At 38.0% G+C, this 25,693-nt stretch overlaps 1 protein-coding gene across 1 annotated transcript in view; it reads right to left on the reverse strand.

Annotated features, from left to right (window-relative positions):
- Positions 1–1,126: 1,126 nt before the first annotated feature.
- Positions 1,127–25,693, reverse strand: part of LOC139709567 (signal peptide peptidase-like 2B) — a 29,835-nt gene continuing 5,268 nt past the window's right edge. Inside the window, exons 4-14 of the mRNA XM_071621525.1 lie at positions 25,281–25,366; positions 24,656–24,790; positions 22,894–23,093; positions 17,270–17,366; positions 15,926–16,115; positions 14,870–14,944; positions 14,068–14,124; positions 12,188–12,284; positions 10,513–10,590; positions 9,631–9,865; positions 1,127–1,302 (exon numbers count right to left, since the gene is read on the reverse strand). Of these exons, the coding sequence (XP_071477626.1) occupies positions 9,687–9,865; positions 10,513–10,590; positions 12,188–12,284; positions 14,068–14,124; positions 14,870–14,944; positions 15,926–16,115; positions 17,270–17,366; positions 22,894–23,093; positions 24,656–24,790; positions 25,281–25,366 (1,194 nt within the window). The 3' untranslated portion in view covers positions 1,127–1,302; positions 9,631–9,686. The remainder of the gene's footprint in view (positions 1,303–9,630; positions 9,866–10,512; positions 10,591–12,187; positions 12,285–14,067; positions 14,125–14,869; positions 14,945–15,925; positions 16,116–17,269; positions 17,367–22,893; positions 23,094–24,655; positions 24,791–25,280; positions 25,367–25,693) is intronic.

The raw sequence follows: 25,693 nt of genomic DNA on the forward strand, positions 1-25,693 counted from the left end.
TTTTTGTTAAAAAATTATCCCAAATTGATTACGGGGAACTCCGTTTTTGTGCGTCTGTGTTATGGTAAAACAATGTATAGTGATAATAATGATATGTATAAAAATATATGATACAAAATATGTACGATCTTGGAGCAAAATAAGGGCAAATATAAAAAAAAGAAGAATAAATATATGTATATAAGTAGGAGGGAAGTGAAAAAGTCGATCCCGATCAACACGATTAAGAAGTACGATTAGATGAGATTTGCTGCGTTTTGATACGATCCAAGACAACCTGATGCGATGATCACGATCAACAATTAATCGTGTAAATCGTAGAAAATTTTTGAACCGTCCAAAATTTTTCTACGATTAATGCGATTGCCACGACCGACGTCAAGATCTGATAAGATCACCACGATTCCTTCACGATTAAGACCACGATTTCAATCGTGGCGCCAATCGTGATAGTGGGAACCCCGCTTTAGATGGAACTTGGAGGAGGGGGGGGGGGGAAGAGGGCAGTTCAATCTGCAGGGAAAATGTGTCCCTCTCATTTCAATTTAAAACCAAAGTCATTGTGTAGAGTAGCTAAACTCACACTAACACCCCATGGAACAGCCTAAGCAGCATCATAAAAATGCCTTTCAAATACACACTAAATCAGAATTATGATGACTGCTGTCATCTAAAGTGTGTGACAATGCAACAAGAGAACACAATTTGAGTGGACACCTTTCTACTGCTGCATTGACGGTGAACTCTCTAATCCACTTTACATGATAATATCAGCTCCACATATAAACAATACATAACCTCACTTCCTTGGTAAATGAACACAAATGTGAGACAACAAAATGTCAGACGCCAATATATAAACAGTGGTTTGGTAAATTTGTACGTGAACTTTACTATGTGCATGAGGGATAGAAGTGCCGTGCATTAGACTGTTAAGTATCAAGATTATATTATATACAAATGCATACTGATAATCATATCCATATGTATTCCAAGATTCGTAGGGGGCACTATGCTAAAAGAAGCACAACTCTTAGCCGACCCAAACTCTTGATGTTTGCCACACAAGGACAAAAAAAAAAAACAACCCAAAAACAAACAAACAAAAAACCTTTGTTAACCTTCTTTGCTTTTATCATCGGACTCCTTGTTGCCCACACACTGACTGCTTTGAGGGTCAACAGGATGAATCATTCGTTCAACTTCACTCGGTTCTCCTTCGTCTGTACGCGGCTGGGCTGTTTGACTTGAATCAACATTTGCTGAGGCTCTCGAGCTAGCTGGAGACCCCACACTTTCCTTCTGCACGGATAAAAAATACATCACGTGTCATCGGCTATGTGCAAATATCATGCACACTTTCATGCATGCATCTATCATGTTCTAGCAGCATGATGCTTGTTATGATATGCTTTCTAACTGTCTGGCAAAATCAAAGACCAGTCAAAGCATGATAGTGTTGCACATTCATCAATCCAAAACAAGTACACCTGAGGATCAATGGTCACAAACATCTGGGACTAAAATGAATACAGGTTAAGACCTTCAATTAAATACTCTGTTCAGATCTCTGCTTTATTTTTGCATTTCACACATTTCACACATATTCAAGCTGCATCTGTGGTTTTCTTCTGTATGTATGATATAACAAATACTCTGTGTGCATTATTATTAATTTTTCAATCACCTTTACTGTAAAGATACCTGGAACAACAACAAACTTTAATTTAAGTCAGTACTGGTAGACACTTTATACGTAATACCTAATGGGCCACATTTTATTCACATTATTTCACAAAATGGGATTAGTACATAAACAATTGTGTTATTCTATTTTAATTATGATCAGTAAAGGAATTATTCTTTTCATTATATATTCAAAAGAAAAGGGAAAATCTAGAAATGAAAATCAAACAATATTGCAAAAACACACAAAACAAACATAAATCAAGAGCTTATAATGGCTGTACACTGCAAGACATACAAACAAGTAATGCGACTGAGAGACGGTTAGAAATGAATGAATATCAGATGATAAGATAATGAGAAATGCCACACTTTTACGCTTATCAAGATTCCATGCAATAGATCGTCATACCAAAACATACATTCACAGTGCACATTTCAACTTGCGATGCTTACAAGAGTGCTACATACATGTAGGTACAGGAATTCACCAGGTTTAATGGCCTGGATCATACATGTACATGCAATGGCCCCAGGGGCATGTAGTGTGGCTAAAACATACAAGGGGAATGGATTCATGTCATGCTGAACTTTTCAGTAGTTACAGTACTCCACATAGCCTGAGAGACTGTGCTCTAACTTGTTTTTGGCAACAGGATGACATCAATGGACTTAATAGGTGGTATTTATGACCTTGATGTTCCTTTCAGCTGTATTTTGCAGACTGGGGCCGGTAAATCAACATGCTTGGAGCACCCTGTGAAGTCAGGATTTGTGAAAATGTCTCGCTGGGATTTGTACAAAACACCAGGAAATGTACCAATGTCTCGCTAGGAAATGTACAAATCCCGAAAGTTGCATAAACGGGAAATGTGCAAACATCTCGCTGGGAAATGTACAAATGTTCAATTTTGCTAAGAAATGTACAAGTCATGTACTTCAATGGTATTATGTACTAATGGTATATAGATGAACTAAATGTCTAACAAAACTGCTCATGAACCTTTACCACTTGGCAGCTGGCATCTTTATGGTGATATGACTTTTATTTGTTTAAATGAGCCTCCATCCTCACCCAAGAAAGGGGGTGGGGGTGGGGGACCTCAAGTCTCACAGTTTTCACATTTTCAGCATCTTCTTGAAAAAAATCTATGAAGATTTTTACCAAACATGAGGGGGAAGGCGGGGGATTTTCCACATTTTCAGCATCTTTGAACAAAAATCTATAACGGATAACCAAACATGGAAGGTAGCATCCCCACGATAACAAGGAAAAGTAGAAATTACGCGGTGCATAATATATGTCCCCGCCGGAAGTAGCATTTAGTAGCAAAATGTACAATATAGGTAAAAAATCAAGGTCAAAGGTCAAAGAAGTCAAAGGTCAAAATTCTGTGTAGAAGTTTTGAAGCCCTCACCTAGTGCCATCACATAAAGGAAACAGAATCGAAATCGGGTTAGAAATGGCGAAGGAGTAGCATTTTGTAGCCAATGTACAATATAGGTCAAAAATCAAGGTCAGAGGTCAAAGAAGTCAAAGGTCAAAATTCTGTGTAGAAGTTTTGAAGCCCTCACCTAGTGCCATCACATAAAGCAAACGGAAGTGAAATCGGGTTAGAAATGGCGAAGGAGTAGCATTTTGTAGCAAAATGTACAATACAGGTCAAAAATCAAGGTCAGAGGTCAAAGAAGTCAAAGGTCAAAATTCTGTGTAGAAGTTTTGAAGCCCTCACCTAGTGCTATCACATAAAGCAAACGGAATCGAAATCGGGTTAGAAATGGCGAAGGAGTAGCATTTTGTAGCAAAATGTACAATATAGGTCAAAAAATCAAGGTCAAAGGTCAAAGAAGTCAAAGGTCAAAATTCTGTGTAGAAGTTTTGAAGCCCTCACCTAGTGCCATCACATAAAGCAAACGGAATCGAAATCGGGTTAGAAATGGCGAAGGAGTAGCATTTTGTAGCAAAATGTACAATACAGGTCAAAAATCAAGGTCAAAGGTCAAAGAAGTCAAAGGTCAAAATTCTGTGTAGAAGTTTTGAAGCCCTCACCTAGTGCCATCACATAAAGCAAACGGAATCGAAATCGGGTTAGAAATGGCGAAGGAGTAGCATTTTGTAGCAAAATGTACAATATAGGTCAAAAAATCCAAGGTCAAAGGTCAAAGAAGTCAAAGGTCAAAATTCTGTGTAGAAGTTTTGAAGCCCTCACCTAGAGCCATCACATAAAGCAAACGGAATCGAAATCGGGTTAGAAATGGCGAAGGAGTAGCATTTTGTAGCAAAATGTACAATATAGGTCAAAGGTCAAGGTCAAAGGTCACGACTGAAATTCTGTGTAGAAGTTTCAAAGCTCCCATGTACTGCTATCATATAAAGCAAACAGAATCAAAATTGGCTCATAAATGACAGAGAAGTAGCAAATTGAAGATTTTGATCACACACGGACGCACACACGTACGACCTAACGGTGATATACTTGTGTGTCTACCCCTTTGTTCTCCCTTTTGTTAAAATAGACAAACAAGCAAAAATTTTAGCCACACGAGCCTGATGGAATAAAGGCCATCTATTGTGCACTATTGTTCTCCTAGCCACACAAGCATACTCTCGTTAGCACGGACACACGGACGGACGGACGGACAGACACACGGACACACACACATACGGAGCCCGTTTCATAGTCCCCTGCTCGAACTCGTTTGGCGGGGACAATAAAATCCCACTTTGTATGAAGGGGCAACAAGTCCAGGGGATGGAGGGGTGGAGTTTGGGGAGACAAAGGCCCATATTAAGAGATTGTTAAAAAAAAACAAAAAAAAAACTCGTCTTGACCCAAAAGTGATATGGATAATACGGTGCTTTATTAGTAAGTACATTTAAGTACATCAAAAGTACAATGTACATAATATGATGATGGAAAATCTGAGTTGATCATGTTTGGCTCAAAACAGCAGCTTGCGAAGTTCAAAACTCCCAGTCTTCATACTGGGACAGTATCAATTCGCCCTGTATTGAAACAAGGTTCGTGATCTTGGAGTAATCTTTAACTCCAATATGAAAATGGACTTGCAAGTGACAAACACTGTGAGACTTGCATTTCACAGCCTCCACAATCTTTGTGCTATATGCAAGTATCTGACTCCTAAGTCTGCCGAGCAGCTGGTGCATGCATTCATCACATCCCGCATAGACTGCTGCAACACTCTTCTGTATGACCTCCCCAAGTGTCAAGTGCAAAAGCTCCAACGTGTTCAAAATGCTGCTACCCGTCTGGTGACATATTCGAGGAGATCAACTCACATCACACCAGTCCTCCAACAACTCCATTGGCTTCCTGTCAAACAACGGCTCACCTACAAGGTCCTCCCCATCATATACCTGGCTTTGAAGTTCTCTTCACACAATACATCTCATCTCTGCTCAGCCTCCATAACCATCTCAATCTGGATTGCGCTCCTCTAAAGCCTCTAGTCATCTCACCCCAAAACTAGAAGATCATGGGGAGATAGAGAATTTATGTCAGCAGCTCCCCGCTTATGGGGCAGACTCCTGGACTCCATGAAGGATTGTGACACTGTCAATGACTTCAAGGGAAAGCTAAAATTGCACATTTGGTCCACTTTTCTTTGAGGAGGAACATGCTTGAAGCTGTAGGAACTTAGATATGTAATACACTGTTGGACTGTGTGTTTGGTTATAAACATTAATTGTGAGCGCCTTGAGCACCTTTGAGTGGATACGTTTTGCATTATAAATGTCTGTATTATTATTATTACTATTATTATTACTATTATCATTATTATTATCATTATTATTATTATTATTATTATTATTATTATCATCATTATTATTATTACTATTATTATTATTATTATTATAACTACTACTACTATTATCATTATCATTATTATTATCATTATCATTATTGTTATTGTTATTATTATTATTATTATTATTATTATTATTATTATTATTATTATTATTATTATTATCATTATTATTGTTATTATCATTATTATTATCATCTTAAACTGAAGAGCAAGTTTTCCATATTTCAGAAGTTGTCTGAAAGATACTATCTCAGTGTTCAACTCATCGGCACATGAATGTGAGATTTACGAACAAGACACCGAATATACCCATAACAGCAAAATGCATGATGGACAGGAACCTGGTTGACCTTCTCAAAATGAAAACCACAGCTACATACAAGAAAAGGCATTACAGATACAATTGTATGTACTGACAGCAATTGACGTCTTCAAAGATACAATCCGACCTCATTTCTAAAAGACATGGTGTAACTTGGGCATGTGAACTTCCCGACTATGCTTTCCCGAATACTTTCTTTGACCGACACCATGATAATTCAAGCCTTAAAAAAACGAGTGTAACAAATGACATGCAAGAATAGCGCAGGAAAGTGAACCTCATCAGAAAACAGGCTTCTGTCTCAACAAAGCATGAAAATAAAAGATTGAGATTACTCCAGCGAAGAAGTCACGTTTGAGAGTGATGAACAGAATGTCAATCTTGCCAGGCTGAATTACTGAAAGGAAGTTACAGAAACACAAATGTCAGGTTGCTATTACACATCAGTGTATGAATACGAAGGCTGAATAATGGTTTCCTTTGGTGGACATACCTGCTGACACTTTATCCAATCAACACAGACGTGAATGGGTCACCTTTCCAAGCGGCCAATACCTTAAGATCTTATCATATCGGGCTACCTGTAACTCAGACATTGCAGATTGAACAGCTATGCAAAGACTCAGGACTCTGTACATTTAAATCCAAAGGAAGATGGCAATTGCCAATTTGGTGCCATATCTGATCAGTTACAATTCGACAATGGGAATCTTTTTCTCTCACAAGAGAAGTGGATCGATACCTGGTAACCAACTTATACCTTGAGAACGGAAGAGAACAGTTGGCATTTCTTACAGAAATACCGGAGGATTACCTTTCTTGTATGTTGCACAATGGAAGTTATGGAGACAATCTCACTTTATAAATGATTTAAGATATCTACAACATCCAGGTATTGGTCATTAGAAATTAATGATGACGATATTTTCACTTTTGATTTGCCATACACTGTGTTACGACACTTATCAGAAGGCAACGAAAAGCACTACTTGTCACTAACACGCAATCGAGAGCAGGTACTCGGAATCATCCAAAACAGTGCTCATATCGTTTTTGAAGGTGACATCAGTGATAACTTTGTAGGTGATACATTAAACGATGATGGCTTAGACGAAGGAGTGAATGAATAAAGCTCAGACAAGGGAGAAGACAATAATGACTCAGTCGACGAAAGAGTGAACGATGATGACTTAGACGACAGCGTGCATGTTAACGACCTAGACAAGGAGGGCATGATGATGGCCTGGACGACAGAGTGCACGCTGATGGCCTGGCAAAGGAGTGAACGATGATGGCTGAGACAATGGAGTAAAACAATGGTGGCTAAGACGACAGAGTGCACGATGATGGCCTAGGCGAATGAGTAAATGATGACGGCTCAGCGCAACGAAGGAGTGAACGATAATGGCTTACACGACGGAGTGACCGATCATCAAACATGAAATTTCAGTATTTAATGTCTTAATAGCTCTAATATAGCTCTATCTTTTTGGGTTCTCCAGAAAAATCCAGAGATTAGGACTCTGAGGCTTCAAGTTCCCCCTTTTTTTTTTTTTGGGGGGGGGGGGGGGAGAGAGAGGTGGGGTTTAAACAGATTCATACTCAAGATCATATCACCATAAAGATGCTATCTGCCAAGTTTGGTGAAAATGTGTCATAGATTTTTCAAGAAGATGCTGAAAATGTGGAAAATTCCCCTCCTCCTCCCCCCAAATCTAGAGTTTAAGGAAGCTGAAGCCTCAAACTCTCCCACCCCCCTCCCCTTTGGTGGTGGTGGGGGGGGGGGGGGGGGATGTATCACTATAAAGAAGCTATCTGCCAAGTTTGGTGAAAATCTGTAGTGGGGTTTACAAGAAAATGAAAACGGTAAAGGTTCATGAGCAGTTTTGTTAGACATCGAGTTCATCTACACATATAAACCATCAGTACGTAATACCACTGAAGTGCTTGATTTGTACATTTCCCGGCAAAATTGAAAATTTGTATATTTCCCAGCGAGACATTTGTACATTTCCCATTGATGCAATTTTTTAGATTCGTACATTTCTCGTTGATGCAATTTTTAAAGATTTGCACATTTCCAATCAACACGTTTGTACATTTCCCAGCGAGACATTTGTACATTTCCCATTGATGCAATTTTTTAGATTTGTACATTTCTCGTTGATGCAAATTTCAAAGATTTGCACATTTCCAATCAAGACGTTTGTACATTTCCCAGCATTTGTACAAATCCCGGTGAGACATTTGTACAAATCCCAGCTCTACACACCCTGCCATGACAACTCAAGTGAATAAACACAAGACATCAAGGCACACTATACACCAGAGCTTTTGAGCTGACACAATGTTGTCTGACAGGATGTGATGTTAAAAGGTTTTTGCACATACTGAACATGCATTCAAGTGAATTGAAAAGCATACTGGCTAACTGACATGCAACAAGCTTGACTGTATCTTTGATTCAAGCATGCCACACTTGTAAATGTCCATAAATTCACCCCCCCCCCCCAAAAAAAAAGAACACTGCATTGTAACAGATGTAAATGGATCACTACTGTTTGCAATGATGAATTTACTCATTTACTCATGGGATGTTCATGTGACTTGCAAATAGGACTTTCTCCCCCCCCCCCAAAAAAAAAAAAAGAGAAAAAAAAAACCAATACGAAATATAGGAAGTCAAATGTGGTGGCTTGGTACGTATTCATGTTTATGGGATTAAAAAGGAATACTGAGTAGCTGAGATGGACTTCAATAGCTGTTTTTGGAAATGACTTGAACTTAGGTATTTGTGTAGTTTAAAGTACGTTTACTTCTACTTCCACACACAAACTCTGAATTTCTGATTAGTACTAATTGTGGACAGTGCTGAATTTGTGATAAAAATTCACAGCACATAGACCTCCTTTGAAAGAACAAAAAAGGTATAGCAGTCATAGAATTACAAATGGTGTTTAGGAGTTTTGTCATGGTAGCACATGACATTGTGACAACACAGACTTAAGAAGCGCTCTTGCGGCAAAGCAGTTCAGAATGAAAAGTTACATCACACACCTTGCGATACCATATTCTACTAGGGCCTTTTCATATCTAAAGGTAGGTCTCAAATGAAAAATTTGACTGAGACACAAATAGAAATGCTTTTGTGACACCACTTTGCAATCTAAACACTTTGGCCCGAATTCACGAAGGTGGTACAATTGAAACCATGGTTTAAACTATGGACAAAAACCATGGAGCGCCAAGTGTCGCATGGAATATTTCGTTACGAAATCAGTCATTTCGTTGATGAAATTATTATTTTGTAACGAAATGACAACATTTTGTAACTAAATGGACATTTTGTCCACGAAATGATAATATCGTCAACGAAATGGACATTTTGTCGACGAAATGACCAATTTTGAAACGAAATATTCAGTGCGACACTTGGCGTTCCATGGTTTTTGTCCATGGTTTAAACCATGGTTTCATTTGTACCACCTTCATGAATTCGGGCCTTTAGGTGCAGAGCAAGTCTTTTGATGCCATTGAATTGACAAGTATGATGTGATATCACTTATGAAAATGAGAAGCCTCATTTGCGCCATCTTTAGGCTAATCTCACATCATTGGCTGTATTATTTGCAAGTGGCAGACGTAAAACATGAATTGCACAGCAAAGTTGACAGTATAGTGTGCGAGGGATAAGCCTTTACAAAGTGAAAGCATGAAAGTCACTGCAAAACAAGGACACCACCGAGACACACGGCTGACACAGAGGGCGCTATAAATCTTGTCGTTCTGACCTCTTCTCTTGAGCTCCTCCTTTCCTACACTCTACCGCCTTCCCCCCTATTGGCGTTCACAATATGTGATGGTTATTCACCGGTCCACCATTCCAGAGTTCGCTGACTTCTTTCCTGCACGTTCCCACGGCCAGAGTGGTCAGTACGGTGCACGGGACCAGGTAGAGGAGGGCTGGCTGACCGGTCTGCATGAGGGTCAGGGCGATGAAGGTCATGACAAGACCAACACCATATGCTGTGGCAAAGACAAAGAAGAGGAATGGCACAATTGATGTTTAAATGCAAGATGTTTAATGACCTAAGATTACTGTCCTTGGTGAGACTTTATTCTTTGAGTTTCCCTGTGAAGAAATATCTGCTTAATCAGCTGTGAAGGCCACTGCTCACAAAGATCAAATCATAATTTATTCAAATATAAAGCAATGCCTAATTCTATGCAATCAGAGTCATAACATTGCATATGCTTGCATGCTACTGCCTGTGTACTTCCTACGGTTCAAAGAATGGTAGCATTTGTCAATGTAATGAAATTGGTCTAAATTCTTAGATACAAAGACTGTATTGTCTGAAAACATTAAACACAGGTGGCTCTATTTCTATTGTCCCGGACACTATGAAGACAATGCATGTATGAGTAATGGGAAGAAAGATGCACCTAAATAGACACATACACACACACAGCATTCCTGCACAAGCATCTTGTGAAAGTGCATTACTGTATATCCTTTACACAATGTTACCATTTCCACTGTATTCTCGTATCTTTTAAACAGAAAAAAAAAATGTACCAAGGACATACAAACAAGAGGAAAAATCAAGCAAAACCAACAAATTGAAAATAATGATTGCCGTAGAAGTGAGTAAAAGATGATTGTTTCTTACCTATCACAGATGTGATAAAATAGATCCTTGAGGATTTGATCTTGAGATCATAGGTATGGCAGAAGCCAACCAGAAGACCTGATAAAGGGAAAAAACAAATGAAATGTGAAAAAATTGAGTGAGTACATAAGAGAATTGTACACTTTCTCAATCAAAGACTCAAACTCAAATACATCTATAGATTTAAATACTTAGATCAAGTGCATGAGACCCGTCAGGGATGAATTCAAAAAATTTCATTTTCAGTTACACTATGTTCTGCAGAAAATCTTTGTAGAAAATGGAGAGAACCGGCAGGACCTTTCTGATCCTAACCGGTAGTTGCAGCAATATGATTGAATTGTAGGAAATCTGGTTTACCACTGTCTTACAATACATCTTTATCATCCACTCTCAACTGCATTGCATAATGAGCTTTGATGTCCTATTATGTCAGGATCATTCTCTCAGCATGGCGGCCATCAAATGTAGTGATGTGACTTTGTAACTAGATTACTGCATATATGCCATATGTAACCTTGCATCACAAACCCAACAAAAAGTCCCCAGACATGGATTTTAAGTTGAGAGTAGATTCTGAAAGAGTAGACTCTAAGTTTTAAAATGATGTATAACTCAGTACATTATGGACTTTCCTAACCTAAATAATAGAAAGAAAGTACACACTCTGATTAAGAGTATACTGAGAAAAGCTAAGTGAAGTTTAGGGTCTATTCACGTCCCTAACCTGCTGCACACAACACTGCACTCTGTGCAGTGAATGGGACAAAAAACAGGAAGTAAAATTCCAAAACAACTGCAATGAAGGGATTATCTGGGCACGCTCTATCAGCACACTCTATTCATGACTAATACCAGCTTTCAATGCAGTAGCTGGACCAGCAACATCTGAAGTTATGTGAAGTTCAGGGTGCCTAATCTTGCACAACATTGGGCTCTGTGCAGTGAATGGGACAAAAAACAGGAAGTAAAACTTCATAACAACCACAATGAAGGGATTATCAGTTCAGCTTAAATTGGGCACACTCCATTGGCACGTTCTATTCATGACTAATACCAGCTTTCAATGCAGTAGCAACATCCTTTCAAGAGTTACTAGAGTTGAAAGTGAAGAGTGTTTATTGAAAGGTTTTTAAGAAATGAAAAGGGGCCTGTAAGACTTACCTCCATTATTCTACAAAAAGGTGTTTCAGAAAAACTGCAGAAAAATGAAATTTCCCATTTGTTTTATGAACCAAAACTTGCGCAAAAATAATGCTGAAGAATTACTCTTTCAGAAAATACACACACAAAAAAAAATAATAAGATTGACTAGGCTGATCCATGTCATCTATTTTGAGTCCTCACATAAGATTGGGGTGTGCGACTTTTGTTGGATTTGTGGTGCACGGTCACATATTTACATTGCAAGATATTTATAATTGCAAATTTCACGAGTCAGGTGCTATTCACAAATGCAATCACATGTATCCCAACAAGACTGTGACTCAGTGACTTGCAATCGCATATTTCTTTGCTCATTACTGTACTCCACAATAGCAAATTTAACCACTAACGACATTGTCCTTAAGTCCTGATTCGTGAAAAAAAAATGGGGAAAAAAAACCTAGATACATGACCTACACAGTAACACTAAACTGTGGAGAGGTAGGGCAAACAGTGTGAGACGTCCTACCTGGTACAAGTATGTCTCCAAAGCCAAGCATGGAGTAGATATTGCACACAGAGAATGCAGAGTGACAGAAACGTGGCACTGTCAGGAGGACAGGAATCTAGAAGGGTGGAAGAAGAACTCTTTATGACTTCAAACACTCTTATCTCAACCATTATCAATTTCTACTCTGAATTTTGCATGAAACATTGCACAATCCTGATCATTCTGTGCTACATGTAAACCTGAATTCATAATTTCAACTTGGGTTACGGGGTGCCTGCAGAGAAATATGAAAAAAAAAAGTAATGTGTTAAGTGCTTTCATATGTGCTTCATTTTTATTCATTCTCTATTTGGATTTTAGCATCATGCAGAGAATTCTATACCATCTATCTGCTGTTATGAAAGTAGGACATTTTCTGACATTCAGTTTTACTGTAACATACACTACAGCACGCCAGTGTAAAGCTCTAAGAATTATGCATTGTCTGAAGTAAGGCTAACACTGATTAACCACTTTTGCCCTTGAATGGACTGATGACCACATCATCTGATTATAATTTCGGAAAATGATAAAGAACACTGACAAACAAGCAACCTTTGCTCTTAAAGGTGATGGCTAGTAACCGATCAGTGGGAATCAAAGAGAATGCTGAGGGATGATTGTTCCAATACTTGTGGAATTCATTTAAGAGTACATTATATATCTACTGTTGTGTTAAAATTATCTGCTTCAGAACGGTCTCATATTCAAGTACAGTTGAACCTCTCTTATCCGGCCTCCCTTTATCCGGATCTCTCTATTATACGGACGCAATCTCGCCGTGATTTTTTTAATAATTACGGGAGGAAAGGGGGATTCCCAACTCCTTGAGATCTCCTACACAAACACAATGAATTACATATACTTGATACATTTCTTAATAATTATTTAGGTAAATCATCCCAAGAATTTATAAAAGAAAATGATTTCATTCTTGCAAACACGAACCTCTATTTTGGGGTCTGTTACTGAGTGTAACAATGAAAAGGTTGCAGTATACACATTACTACATGTGGTACTACAATGGGCTACATCAGTACATGTGTATGTATATGTACATGTATAAAGCATTGAGTCTTCCGTATCCGGCCAAATCCCTTATCCGGATGAGCCCCGGTCCCGACTTGTCCGGATACGAGAGGTTCAACTGTAATGTGCAGATTAATGCCCCGCCACTGACCAGGCACGCTAACCTGGAAACACTAAACTGCACATTACTTGAATATGAGACCATTCTGAAGCAAATAATTTTCACACGACAGTAGATACATAATGTACTCTTAAATGAATCCCACAAGGATTGGAACAATCATCCTCCAGCATTCCCACTGATTCCCACTGATCAGTTACTAGCCATCCCCTTTAAAGGGATACTGGTAGTGTGTCCATGACATGGCAGTTTAGTGGCAAAGGAGAACAAATGAGAATTTTCTAGAAAACTGGGTATGTACCTACATAAATGTGTTGATATGCTGTGGCAAAAACACTTGATTCTGGCAAATAGAATTGTATTGTTAAAATTCTGAATAGGGAAACTCAAGTTGATTTCAATATTAAGTGCATTAGACGTATCTGTAGAGATCGGTTAATTGAACTACACTGTGATTCCATTTTCATTATTAATTTCTCTATAATACAGTGGTATATCTTAGAAGCTATTGATTTCAACAGAAGCTTACACTTTGAAATATTTTCACGTTATGCTGAATCCACAGAGAATTCTTGTGGCTTTTTGCATGGACTTCCAGAAATGCCTCTCTTGGCTTAGAACTAATCAAATGAGAGAACCATACAAATGTATACTGGGACTCAGTGAAGTGCCCCCAAATCAGGAGGCCAAAGAAAGATCATGCAATTACCTGTTCTGAAGACGCCTGACCACCGGTAGCTACTTTCACCATCACACTCTCTCCAGTCTATAAGTTAAAAGATGGAAATTTATTCATAAATGAAAGTCGTATGCTGCGAGGGCATTATTACATATTTGGAGAGGGGGGAAAAAGGATGCAGGGAGGCTTACAAGCTTACAAACCTTTCAAACTGAGATCACTATCTCAGACTATGTAGCACCTCTTAAATGCCGATTTAAAAACCGACTAATTCAACGAATTTTCGTATTTCAAATCAATGTGCTCTGATAGACCATTGTCAATACACTGAATGTCAGATGAAACACAGTATGACTTGCGTTCTCCATAAACTTTTGTGAAATGATTAAAGTGACTTATTTTGGGCCTCGAAAACTGTTTAAAATCTGTGAACAGCATCACAATTGCTTAATCTGATGACTTGGTGACTTATGACATGTTTACATGTCCAGTGGGTATAATGATTCCTACTTTCCATCTGGTTCAGGGATGATAACCTTTAAATTGTCAAGGAGTTATTTAATACCATGGTGTATATATCACAAAAGTTTTTGTGCTGATGTTTGCCTTGATAATAGCTCTACATGCAGTCAGAAGTTTTGCACCGATGTAGGTGTGCTTTTAAATCTTCTTTCATCAGAATATTTACCATTTTCATACTCCCTTTATGAATAAATTCAAGCTCACATAATGAAATCGTTCCTGACACATACTTCTTATGTATAAATGTATAATCTCTTGTAACAAGAATCCTGGAAAACAGACACATTTTGCACAGTAAATGCTTTCTTACCTTTGTTAAATGAGGAGTTACAAACACAAAGAAGATGTCGTACACAAAAAGTAGAGAGAGCAGCAAAACACAGGTCTGTGTCAAGAATGAACGAAACAGCAAACATTAGTGAATTACAGATTTGATTAATGAATATATTCAGTATTTAAATGTACTCAACATCGAACGCTAGCTTGGCAGAGCATCAAATCACAATGAAATAACCATACATGGTCTATCTTATTTAAGATTAAAAATAAGATTTTCTTATTCAAATATATTTCAGCCATATAATGAAAGTAAAATAGTTGTATAAAAGGAAGACGTAGATCATGGTCTATGAGCCATTGATACTTGCTCCGGCGACGATTGCTCTCACGCAATATCTGCACCCTGTTAAAGCTAAACATAAAACATGCCCACAAACACAACCCTAACTCTAATTCCAATCCTCACATTAAACTAAACCTAAAAAAATATCACAACCCTAACCCCAAGTCCTTGGAGAAAATAAGACAGGAGCATCTGTTGCAGGAGTACAGTACCATATGCCCATGATTCTTATAATGGTAATTACTCTGAAACACTGAATAATTTGTGTTCAGTAATGTCGATGGTGGGCAATTTGTCAATCAGTTGAAATGAAATATGTGTTTGCTTGGATTACAAAGAGTTTCCCCTCCTACAACATAACATCTCCCTGGTTTGGTTCCATGACATTTGCTCCCATGACAATTGCTCCTATGAAATATCTGCACGCTAAGCCAAACATAAAACATATCCACAGACATAACCCTAACATAATCCTCACATTAAACTAAACCTAAAACAATATCACAACCCTAATCCTAAGTCCTTAGAGAAAATAAGACCAGAGCATCTGTCGCAGGAGTAAATGTCGTGTCAAGTACAGTACCATATGCCAATGATTCTTATAATGGTTATTATTCTAAAACACTGAATAATCTGTGTTCATTTATGTTGACGACGAGCAATTTGTCAATCAGTAGCAATAAAATGTGTTTACTTGCATTACAAAGAGTTTTCCACTCCTTTTAAAATGCCTCCATGGCTCACCTTAAAGTTGGGTAGGCGCACCACCTTGAGCACGCTGATGCAGAAACAGATACCCAGGATGTCAAGGAGGATCCAGGCGAAGGGCTCATGGCGGTAGAAGAACCAGCACATGACGAAGGCTCCGCAGCCAAGCCACAATATGGCACTGGTGACGGTGGGCCGCTTGTGAATGATGGGAATGAGGGGCAGCCTTGTTTGGTGTCAGGACAGAATGAAGGGTAAGGAATGAATTACTGTATACGCTATAATTTTCGCGTACATAAATTTTCGCGAATTGCCGCTGTCACACACTTTCGCGAGTGGTTAAATTCGCGATTGGGGGACCAGAGAAAATATGAAGTGGCAAAGAAAGTGTGAATTTTCAACTTACTAGCAAATAAGAATGATACTAGTTATACACTGCACGAAAAAACTTACCAAGCTCTGCGAACTAGTAAGTTAGAATTCAACATTTTTGAAGTGGTTAAGTCCATCGCGCTAGATTTCTGACGAGTGGTCCCCTTGCAATAATGGATTGGCTCTCTACAGTATTCGTAAGTAGACGTGGACGTGCGTAAACGTAAACAAGCTGAGCCAGTATGGTCTGTTCAGTAAGCCGTGACATGGTATACTAGTACTGAAATGTTCGTATCATCAAGGCAAGGGATTCATTTTGGAAGGTAATATTTTCGCGTGTTGTTAATTTCGCGAATAGCTCCCGACTCGCGAAAACAAAACCCACGCGAAATATATAGCGTATACAGTAGCAGATTACTAAGCTACACAGGGTAGTGCTTTATCTTGAATGCTGCAATTCAAACAGCCTTTTTCCAGAACCTTCTACAGACTTTTAATAGAAATATGGCTTAATTTGGTTTTTCCTGTGTAAGATAATAATGAGTTTCATTCAAATAGCTACAAGTACATTATATTTCATGCATACAGTAATATGTTGCCAATGTGCAAACTTAAGTCTATGGATGTAACAACCTGCTGGAAAATATGATTGAATCATATTTTCCATGGTTTATTGCTCACACATGTAAAGAAGATAATATTTTCACCATACAGCTGAATAGGATATGGCTATGCTATGCAACAATGGTAATTAAATTCATAAAGCATCTGCTATCTGTTAGACATGTTAAATGTTTGACTAGCTGCATGGTTCTAGTGGTACCACAGAAGCACAAACAAAACACTACAAGTTATTGATGATTTGTTGAGTCTGGATTAATGTTATGAATGTCATAAATATTTTACCACAATATGCAGCAAAAGTACAATTAATCAAAAAGCATATGACCAGAAAAAAAGGAGGGTATTTGTCAAGACAAAGAGTAAAAATTGAAGCCTGATGATTACCTCTCTCTGCATGGGAACACAAAGTTGACCACAGGCAAGACAGTGGTGTGCATACCAGACCAAGCACCAATGCAATATAGGGCAATGACAATGTACACTGCAAGAAGGGAAAGAAAAGTCATTGCGGATCATAAATAAACCAATGAAAAGTGCTGAAATCAAAGACAAATTCGAATTGAATAAAAAAAAAAAAACAGCCCATTTCATAAAGTGCATGGGACTTGTAGGTACACATACACAAATGTGTCGTACTTTATAACACTGATCGCTCACATCTAAATTTTCATTTTTTAAAACAAAATATCAGACATACACTTCAAGTAAATCTGTATCAAGGTTGTGTGTGGACTAAATCAAAATTAACTAAGAACTTTGATTTGGACTGAAATGAAAATCCTGTTTATCTACGATGCAATGAAAATTGAAGTGTCAGGTGACACTAATTTTTTTCTCAACAACTGGTTCTTGAATGAACCATGAACTACAAGATAAGAGTTGTTTGTAAAGAATGCCAGTAAACAAAGTAAATTTCCTGCTTTATTTATTCATTGACAGGTGAAATCATTACCAAATTTGACACATCCTTTGTCAGCAAAATGATTGACAGCAGAAGTATTGATTACTTGTATGTTTCTTGTTTACTGACAGGGAGTGTAATTCACACATAACACCTGTTTCTATGACATACCAACTGTGGGTGGAGGCAGCTCAAACACCTGTGTTTAGTATGTAATATAATACATTCCCACCTGCATGCCTGGCTTTGGGCATCAAACAGACTTAAACAAACCCACAATTTGTCAGGTGGTTATTCTTTTGAAAACATATACAGATTTCTTTTTATTTATTTTTTTTTAAAAATAAACATAACATGTTCTGACTTTAAGAATCCAAATTTTGCAATGAACATGTCTTATTAAGTAGACAGGTCATGTCAATTCCACTCCCTGTTTTAGTTACTTCACCGATTAATTGCATAGCATAGATTATTGCTGTATAAAGCAAAACATGTGGACATTAGAGTCAATTCATGTCAGAGAATACTACAGCTTTCACCCACTTTCATTCAATGCGAATTTCATGCTTCGCTTGCATTGTATTTGTGCCATTTTTTGCATTTTTAACACCACAATTTTCATTCACAGTGGGCACATATCAAAATGGTATGTTTCTGAGATGTTGTGCCACATGTGGACTTAGCATGACCAGAGTTTGACAAAGAGGTTCTGGAGATAGATTTCAGTTCTAAGCTCAGCTAAGCAATACTACCAATAATCTCCAACACACAAGGTCAACAGTTGTTTAATATACACACTTACTTCTATTAAATGCCTTGATTAGGCAACAATCCGATATCAGACTGCAAATAACCAAGATCATTTAAAGTTTTTTGCACCCATCAATAATGCAAAGGAGAAACCCATCATACAATGCCATGAATTATGTAAGAGATAGTCTTGTGGGATTTCTGGAAAAAGGCTCTCTTTAAGGTCCTAGTGGCATTCTCTAGTAAAAATTGGGGATCAGACTCTTTTACCTAATTTGAGCATACTGAATCCAAAAAATATGGCTGCCAATCAAAATTCATTGATCTTGACCATTTTATTTGCATAAACAAAATGGATGCTGAATCATCAGAAATAGCAATTTGAGAGATGGATTTTCTAGTAAATCTGTAAAATCAAGCTGAATAAACTGACTTTCAGTCTTTATGCATGAAATGGAATGTGCATATTGTTTTATGGATGAATAGGCCACTATTTCTGAGGATAGTAATATCTATCATAAATATGTAAATTAGTGCTCAAATATGCAAATAGGTAGCATCGGCAGTGGAAACCTAATTTTTCAGCATTCTTCTCTCTCTCTCTCTCTCTTTTCCTGCAAAGGCACTTTTATTTTCATGAAATGTAATGGAGTTCATAGAGGGAAGACGGGAGGTTCCGCGGAATGCCCCCACCCCCATTTGCCAGCAGCAAACAAAAAGAAACTAGAAATGTCACTATGACGACTGGTATGCCTCCACCATAATGCATGATTCTCCTAAGAGATCTATAGTTCGTCTTGACAATATGGCCCGAATTCACGAAGGTGGTACAAATGAAACCATGGTTTAAACCATGGACAAAAACCATGGAGCGCCAAGTGTTGCATGAAATATTTCGTCGACAAAATGACCGTCTCGTTAACGAAATTATCATTTCGTGGACGAAATGTTCATTTAGTTACTAAATATTGTCATTTCGTTACAAAATAATCATTTCATCGACGAAATGACTGATTTCGTAACGAAATATTCCATGCGACACTTGGCGCTCCATGGTTTTTGTCCATGGTTTAAACCATGGTTTCATTTGTACCACCTTCGTGAATTCGGGCCTATGTGATGACAGTTTAACATAATTAGCAAAATATCAAAATGACATGATTGTCACAAATGTGTTGAATGTTCGCTTTCCTTGAACTAAGTTCAATTGGATGAATGGCTATATTTTCTAAAAGAGCATGTATTTGGGGATTTGAGGATTTTTACTTGACTTTTGACTCTTTATAAGTTTTATATGCATTGAGCAATTTTCAAGGGATGGAGAAAAAGTATAATTTCAGTATTAAATAGTAAAGTGTTAGCATTTTATTCTGGCCTTTGACCCTTGACCTTTGACCCTATGACCCTAATATTCCTAAGAGAATCACTGTCAGGCAGAACATGCATAAATATACACTTAGTTTCATGATGATACCTTGAGCCACTTCCTAGATATGGAAGAAGTTAAATTTACCACTTCAACATGACCTTTGACATTCTGACCTTTGACCTTTTTGGCAAAAGACTTCCCAGAGAATCTCTATTGTGTAAGACATGTATACACTAAGTTTCAAGAAAAATCCTGCAGGCATTGCACAAATATGAGGGGGAAAAGTAAAATTTTGAGGAGTTAATCTTGACCTTTGACCCCTGACCTTTGACCCCATGACCCCCAAATTCCCTAGATAATCACTTCCAGTCAGTACATGCATATGTACTAAGATCCATGAAGATACCTTGAACCACTTTCGAGATATGGAGAAAAAAAAAGGACTTTTCAAAATTTTCACTTGACCTTTGACCTTTTAATTTTGTCCTCATTACCCAAAACTCTGTACTGAGAATCTTCATTTGGTAGTACATGTATACACTAAGTTTCAAGAAAATACCTTCAGGTATTGCATAAATATGGGGGAAATACTGAAATTTTGAGCACTTGACCTTGACCTTTCAACCTTTGACCTCAAGCATGTGCATCCAAAAGTTGATAGGCACAACTTCGCCCACTCATACACACACATGCCAAGTTTCATAAGGATACCTCAAACATTTTTTCAGTTACGCTGTCCACAAAATCGATTACGGACTGACGGAAGGACGGACAGACGGACGGAAGGACAGAAGGACGGACAACCTGAAAACGTAATGCCTCCGGCAACATTTCGTGGCGGAGGCATAAAAAGAAAATGAAAAGGGGCATGTGCGCCCCCTTTGATTTTTCTGAAGAAATCATCTTTGTTCGCTGCATACAGTGGCACAAGAAAATGGTGCTGTTCTTTTTTTTTTTTTTTTGCTAATCAGCTGATGAAACCCAGAAGTGGCACCAGAAATATGTTGTTTTTTTTGCGCCCCCCAAAATGTAAAATAATGGAACTGAACATAAACTTGAACTAAAAGGGTCCACTTTTTATAATTCTGAACCCCCCCCCCCCCCCCCCCATAAAAATCCTAGTTACAGGCCTGCAAAGTTACCCCTACCACCTTGGCCCCTTGCAAAACATGCATTATATGAAAGCAATTACAGTTGTTCTAAGCTTACATACCTTTTAAAAAGTCATTCCGCCCTACTGCAAAGACACTTGTACGTTATTTTCATGAAAAGTCAGGGGAATGATAGACAAGACAGTGCTCTACAATATCTATAAAGTCAATAGTGTGCACATTCAAATGCAACCCTGTGGGAAGCACCCAAACTTACCCCACCCTCACAGCAATTTACAGAATATGCAGCATACAATTCCCAATACATATGTTCCATGGGTATGTACCTTTAAAACATGTGAAGGTCACATAGTAAAGACACTTATGTTTTCATGATATTTAGTTAAATTAATGGAGGAGACGCCAGCTTGGGAGACGCTGATCTACAATATCATATAGTGAAAAGGATTCACATTCAAATGAATGAACATTGAAAGTCAACCCTTTGGGAGGTGTCCAAAGTCGCCCCTTCCACCTTGGCCCCTTGCAAAACATGCACTATATGAAAATGCATACAGTTGCTCTGAGCTAATATATGCCTTTTTAAAAAAGTAATTCTGGCCATGCAGCAAAGATACTTATATTTTCATGAAAATGTCAAGGAAATATAGAAGAAACACTGCTCTACGATACTAAAAAGTCAAAAGGGGGCACATTCAAAGGCAACCCTGTGGGAAGCGCCCAAAATTACCCCCTTCCCACAGCAGTAGGCAGTATACATAACTCAAATGCGAATGCTCTTGTGCCGAACGCGAATGCAATTGTTTTACGCGTACATGATTTTCCTTAAGCTTTCACTGAGTGTTTCACAAGTATGCCTGCATTCACTATTAAAAAAATAAAAGCCACATATGATTATATACCTTTAAGGTATAAGATTAGGTACCTTTTTTAGGTCTCTCATTCCCATATTTGGCTGTGACATGAAATGAATACATATAATGCAAATCATACGAGAGATTGTCTTGTAAAGTGTTAGATCTACTGTTGTTCAGTAGTCCCTGAAACAGCTTTAAGAGTTAAATGTTAGACAAAATAATGCACACAGAATGGTACATGATTCAGTAATATGTACATGAGAAAGTGTATAATCATTTTTTTTTTGTGTGTGTGTCTATTGACTGTCACTACATTGTAGGTTTCATGAGATCATCGTCCAGCCAATGCAGATTAAAGATATCGGACCTCATAAAATTTTGAAACCTGTATAGTAGTTTAACCTCTTGCATATCCTCATTTGCACACAAATTTGCAGATATTATTAATTTCCTAATGTGTTGACGTTGTACATGATCTTCTTGACACTATTATGAACACACCACTATCTGTTTGTTTACTATAACTATTAAAATAATGAAACATGGGCCAAATGCTTTACTGAGCTATATGCATGACAACTCCTAATTTGCATGTTAATGAATATTGTGGATGACAATGTTTTAACTTCTTTTCTGCAGCCCCACCTTCTAATTGTGGGATGACATCAGTGGTAATTTATCATTTCTGTTGAAAATTTGCAAAAAAGTAAGAGCCTACAAGAACGAAACAAAAAGGTGACGATTTGGCAGCCATTTTGTTTATGCAAATTAAATGGCCTTACACTACGAATTTTGCTTAGAAACTAGATTTTTTTTGGACTCAGTATACTCCAAATATGCACACAAAAAAATCCAGTTTGCAACCTTTGATCTGAAATGCTGTTAGCAGTCACATTTTTCGAAAATCCCACTTGACTAAGACGACAATTGTGAAAACTATTCAGACATTTGCCTGGGTTAAAACTCAGTTTAAAGACCAAATCAGATTATTCGTATTAAGGCCGCATGTTGATACATACCAACTGGACTATAGAAGAAGAAGAGGAGGAGAAGGAGAACCATGATCATAAAGACCCAGCAGATCACAATGGGCGGGGTTATGGTCACCGCCTCCTCCTCCGCACTTTCTTCCTCATCTGATTCACTGGACTCGCCGCTGTTCACATTTTGGTAGTGTCCTTGGCCATCGCGCCGTTCGTGGCGCTTTTCTCTCCTATATCTGTGTAAAAACAGTAGAAAGAACACAAAAACATATATAAACTAGAGAAGCACTCTGAGAGCGCAGACCTCCGCCAAGCATGCAGCTCATTTCCACCACTGATCTTGGTCTTCCACAGAGATATCAGTGATTTCCACCCATACGTACTTATAGCATTGTGTGCTGAAAGCTGCCCGATTTCCCAATATAGAAGCCTTTGTTACGTCATAAACCCTCAGCTGCACGGCGCGCCTCGCCCTAGCAGAAACTAGAGCACGCACTTTAGTGGGCGCATGCAAACCTTAAATACGCGCAGCCTGAACTCCCAAGTTCATTGACCCTACCTGCCAAAATATCAAAAATCCTTCATAAATTCCCCAAAAATTCTCAGATCACTACCAAAAGTTAATTGTTTGTTACTTGTGTCATTCTCAACCTTTCCTGCAAGTTTCATCCCAATCCCTTAACTACTTTTTGAGTTATTTTGCACAAGGACAAACTAACTAACAAACAAACAAACAAACCAACGGTAACAAAAACATAACCTCCTTCCTTGGCGGAGGTAACTCAGATATATGTAAGGAGGTCATGCACAGCTGGTATCACACTATGACCTTATTATCCATTTGGAAGTTACAATGTACACTGTTGGTATACAAATTATAGTATGTAATGCTTGAAAAATAGTTGCTTCAAGGAAGACTGAGTGAGGCTAGTTACCTTACTTGAGGTTAAACTTTATCAGTGATATAGACAAGGGGTGTAGTGAAAAGAGATTTTTAGTGATTAGAGTGCAGTGTTGGAGCATGGGTACATGCTTCTGGAAACATTTGTGTGTGCATGTACGTATGAAGGAGTTGTTAATTTGTATATCGAAGTCAGTTTTTGTGAGAAATTCAGAGCAAAGGAAAAGAGAGACTAAGACAAATAGAACAACATTTGAAGATCTACATTGTATCGTCTGAGATGTAATATTCACGTATGATGTTTTCTTAGCGAGAGCTTCAAACAAATCAATTGGAAAAACCGTCTACACATGATCAGGTCTGAACATCCGTTCCATGGGATCTCAAGGACCGTGGGTTGACATTACCTTCGGATTGATTACTCAAGTGCTGATAACTGGCATGATGAGCTATATAAGACAATACATTTTGATTCGATGGGTAGAGAATATCGATTGGTATATTGAAGTGCATTTGACATATATTCATTTAAAAAAAAATTGTGGTCTCTGCTACATGGCCATTATCTCATTTCAAGATTTTCACTTGGTGAAATACAGGGTTGAAATGTGATACTGTATGACCAGAAATGTTTGCATGCATTTTAATTTTGCGAATTTTACGAGTCAAAATACACAAAATTAAAATGCACGTAAAAGTTCTGGTCTACATTTTATGCATTGAATGCCAGTGGCAATTCATAAACATTTCATGCCATGAGCAAAAGGCTGTCCGCTCCAATTTGCGAAAATCGAATGCGCGAAAATATTTTGCTTTACAGTAGCTAATGAGAGTGGATACATATGCAGGGAACTCTCTAATGAAAAAAAAAAAATCACGGATGATGACTTCACATACTGTTTGTATCCCAGGATACCAGCCCAGTATCCACCCACAGCAACGGTACCAGTAGCCATCAGCCAGATGACGAAGATATTGTAGTCCCACTCGGGCACATCCGGGCTGTATAGGGCTGCTTGAGGGCTGGCGCTTCTATCCTGTATGCCAGCAGAGAAAGTTAAGAAGTTTACAGCCGTTTCCTTTCACTGTGGTGATGAATTACAATTGTTCTGTATCTCCTATGATATAAAACTAACCATCTTTACTTTACAAATGTCATAGATGTTTTTCTTTTTTCTTTAAGAATCTACAATGTAGTTGTCAGAGATCAAGTGCATGTCCATGTCCATGCTTGCCATAATGCTACTCTGAGGATACTCAACTTTATGTGTACCAATAACATATTAATTCCACAATGAATGTATGGCAACCTATTACTATCGCACTTAAAGCATATGAATACTGTCTAATGATATATCATGCATTTGCTGGGCCCTTGGCTATTATGAATTATCAAGTGATGATAATGTATACAAGTAACTGACATCCAATGCACCTCATCTTCAACTGCTGGACATAAGTATGTGACGTACTTTACTTCAGAAGTATTCAATACACACAGAGGATAGAAACTTTGAATCACTTTACCTTTATGTCTGTATAATCCTTGTAGTCCACTATGACAACAGGAATATTGACCTTAATGGACTCATTGAAGGATGGTGGGGTCTGTAGAAGGGAAAAGAAAGAGAACCATACTTTCCTTGATCTGTGTCAATTGCTTGTAAATTAGTTGGCACAATGTTTTCTGATAACATTACAAGTGCTGGGCTTCTGTTTTTTGCTATTTTACATCTTCCTGCCTGAGAGCATGTTTCAAATGAACATGAGCTGTCATATCATAATCCTGTGCTTCATCATCCTCACAGAAATAAATTCTTCCATATCATAATTACCATGAAAACCACACAAGATTCTTAGGAATATACACTAAGTGTACTACTTTAACATGATGATATGAATATCATGCACAATGGGTACCTTGTAGTTTTACAT

This window comes from Diadema antillarum, unplaced genomic scaffold (genome assembly GCF_040938485.1).
Source record: "Diadema antillarum isolate AM-2024a unplaced genomic scaffold, OU_Dant_1.0 seq00001450_RagTag, whole genome shotgun sequence".
NCBI lineage: Eukaryota > Metazoa > Echinodermata > Echinoidea > Diadematoida > Diadematidae > Diadema > Diadema antillarum.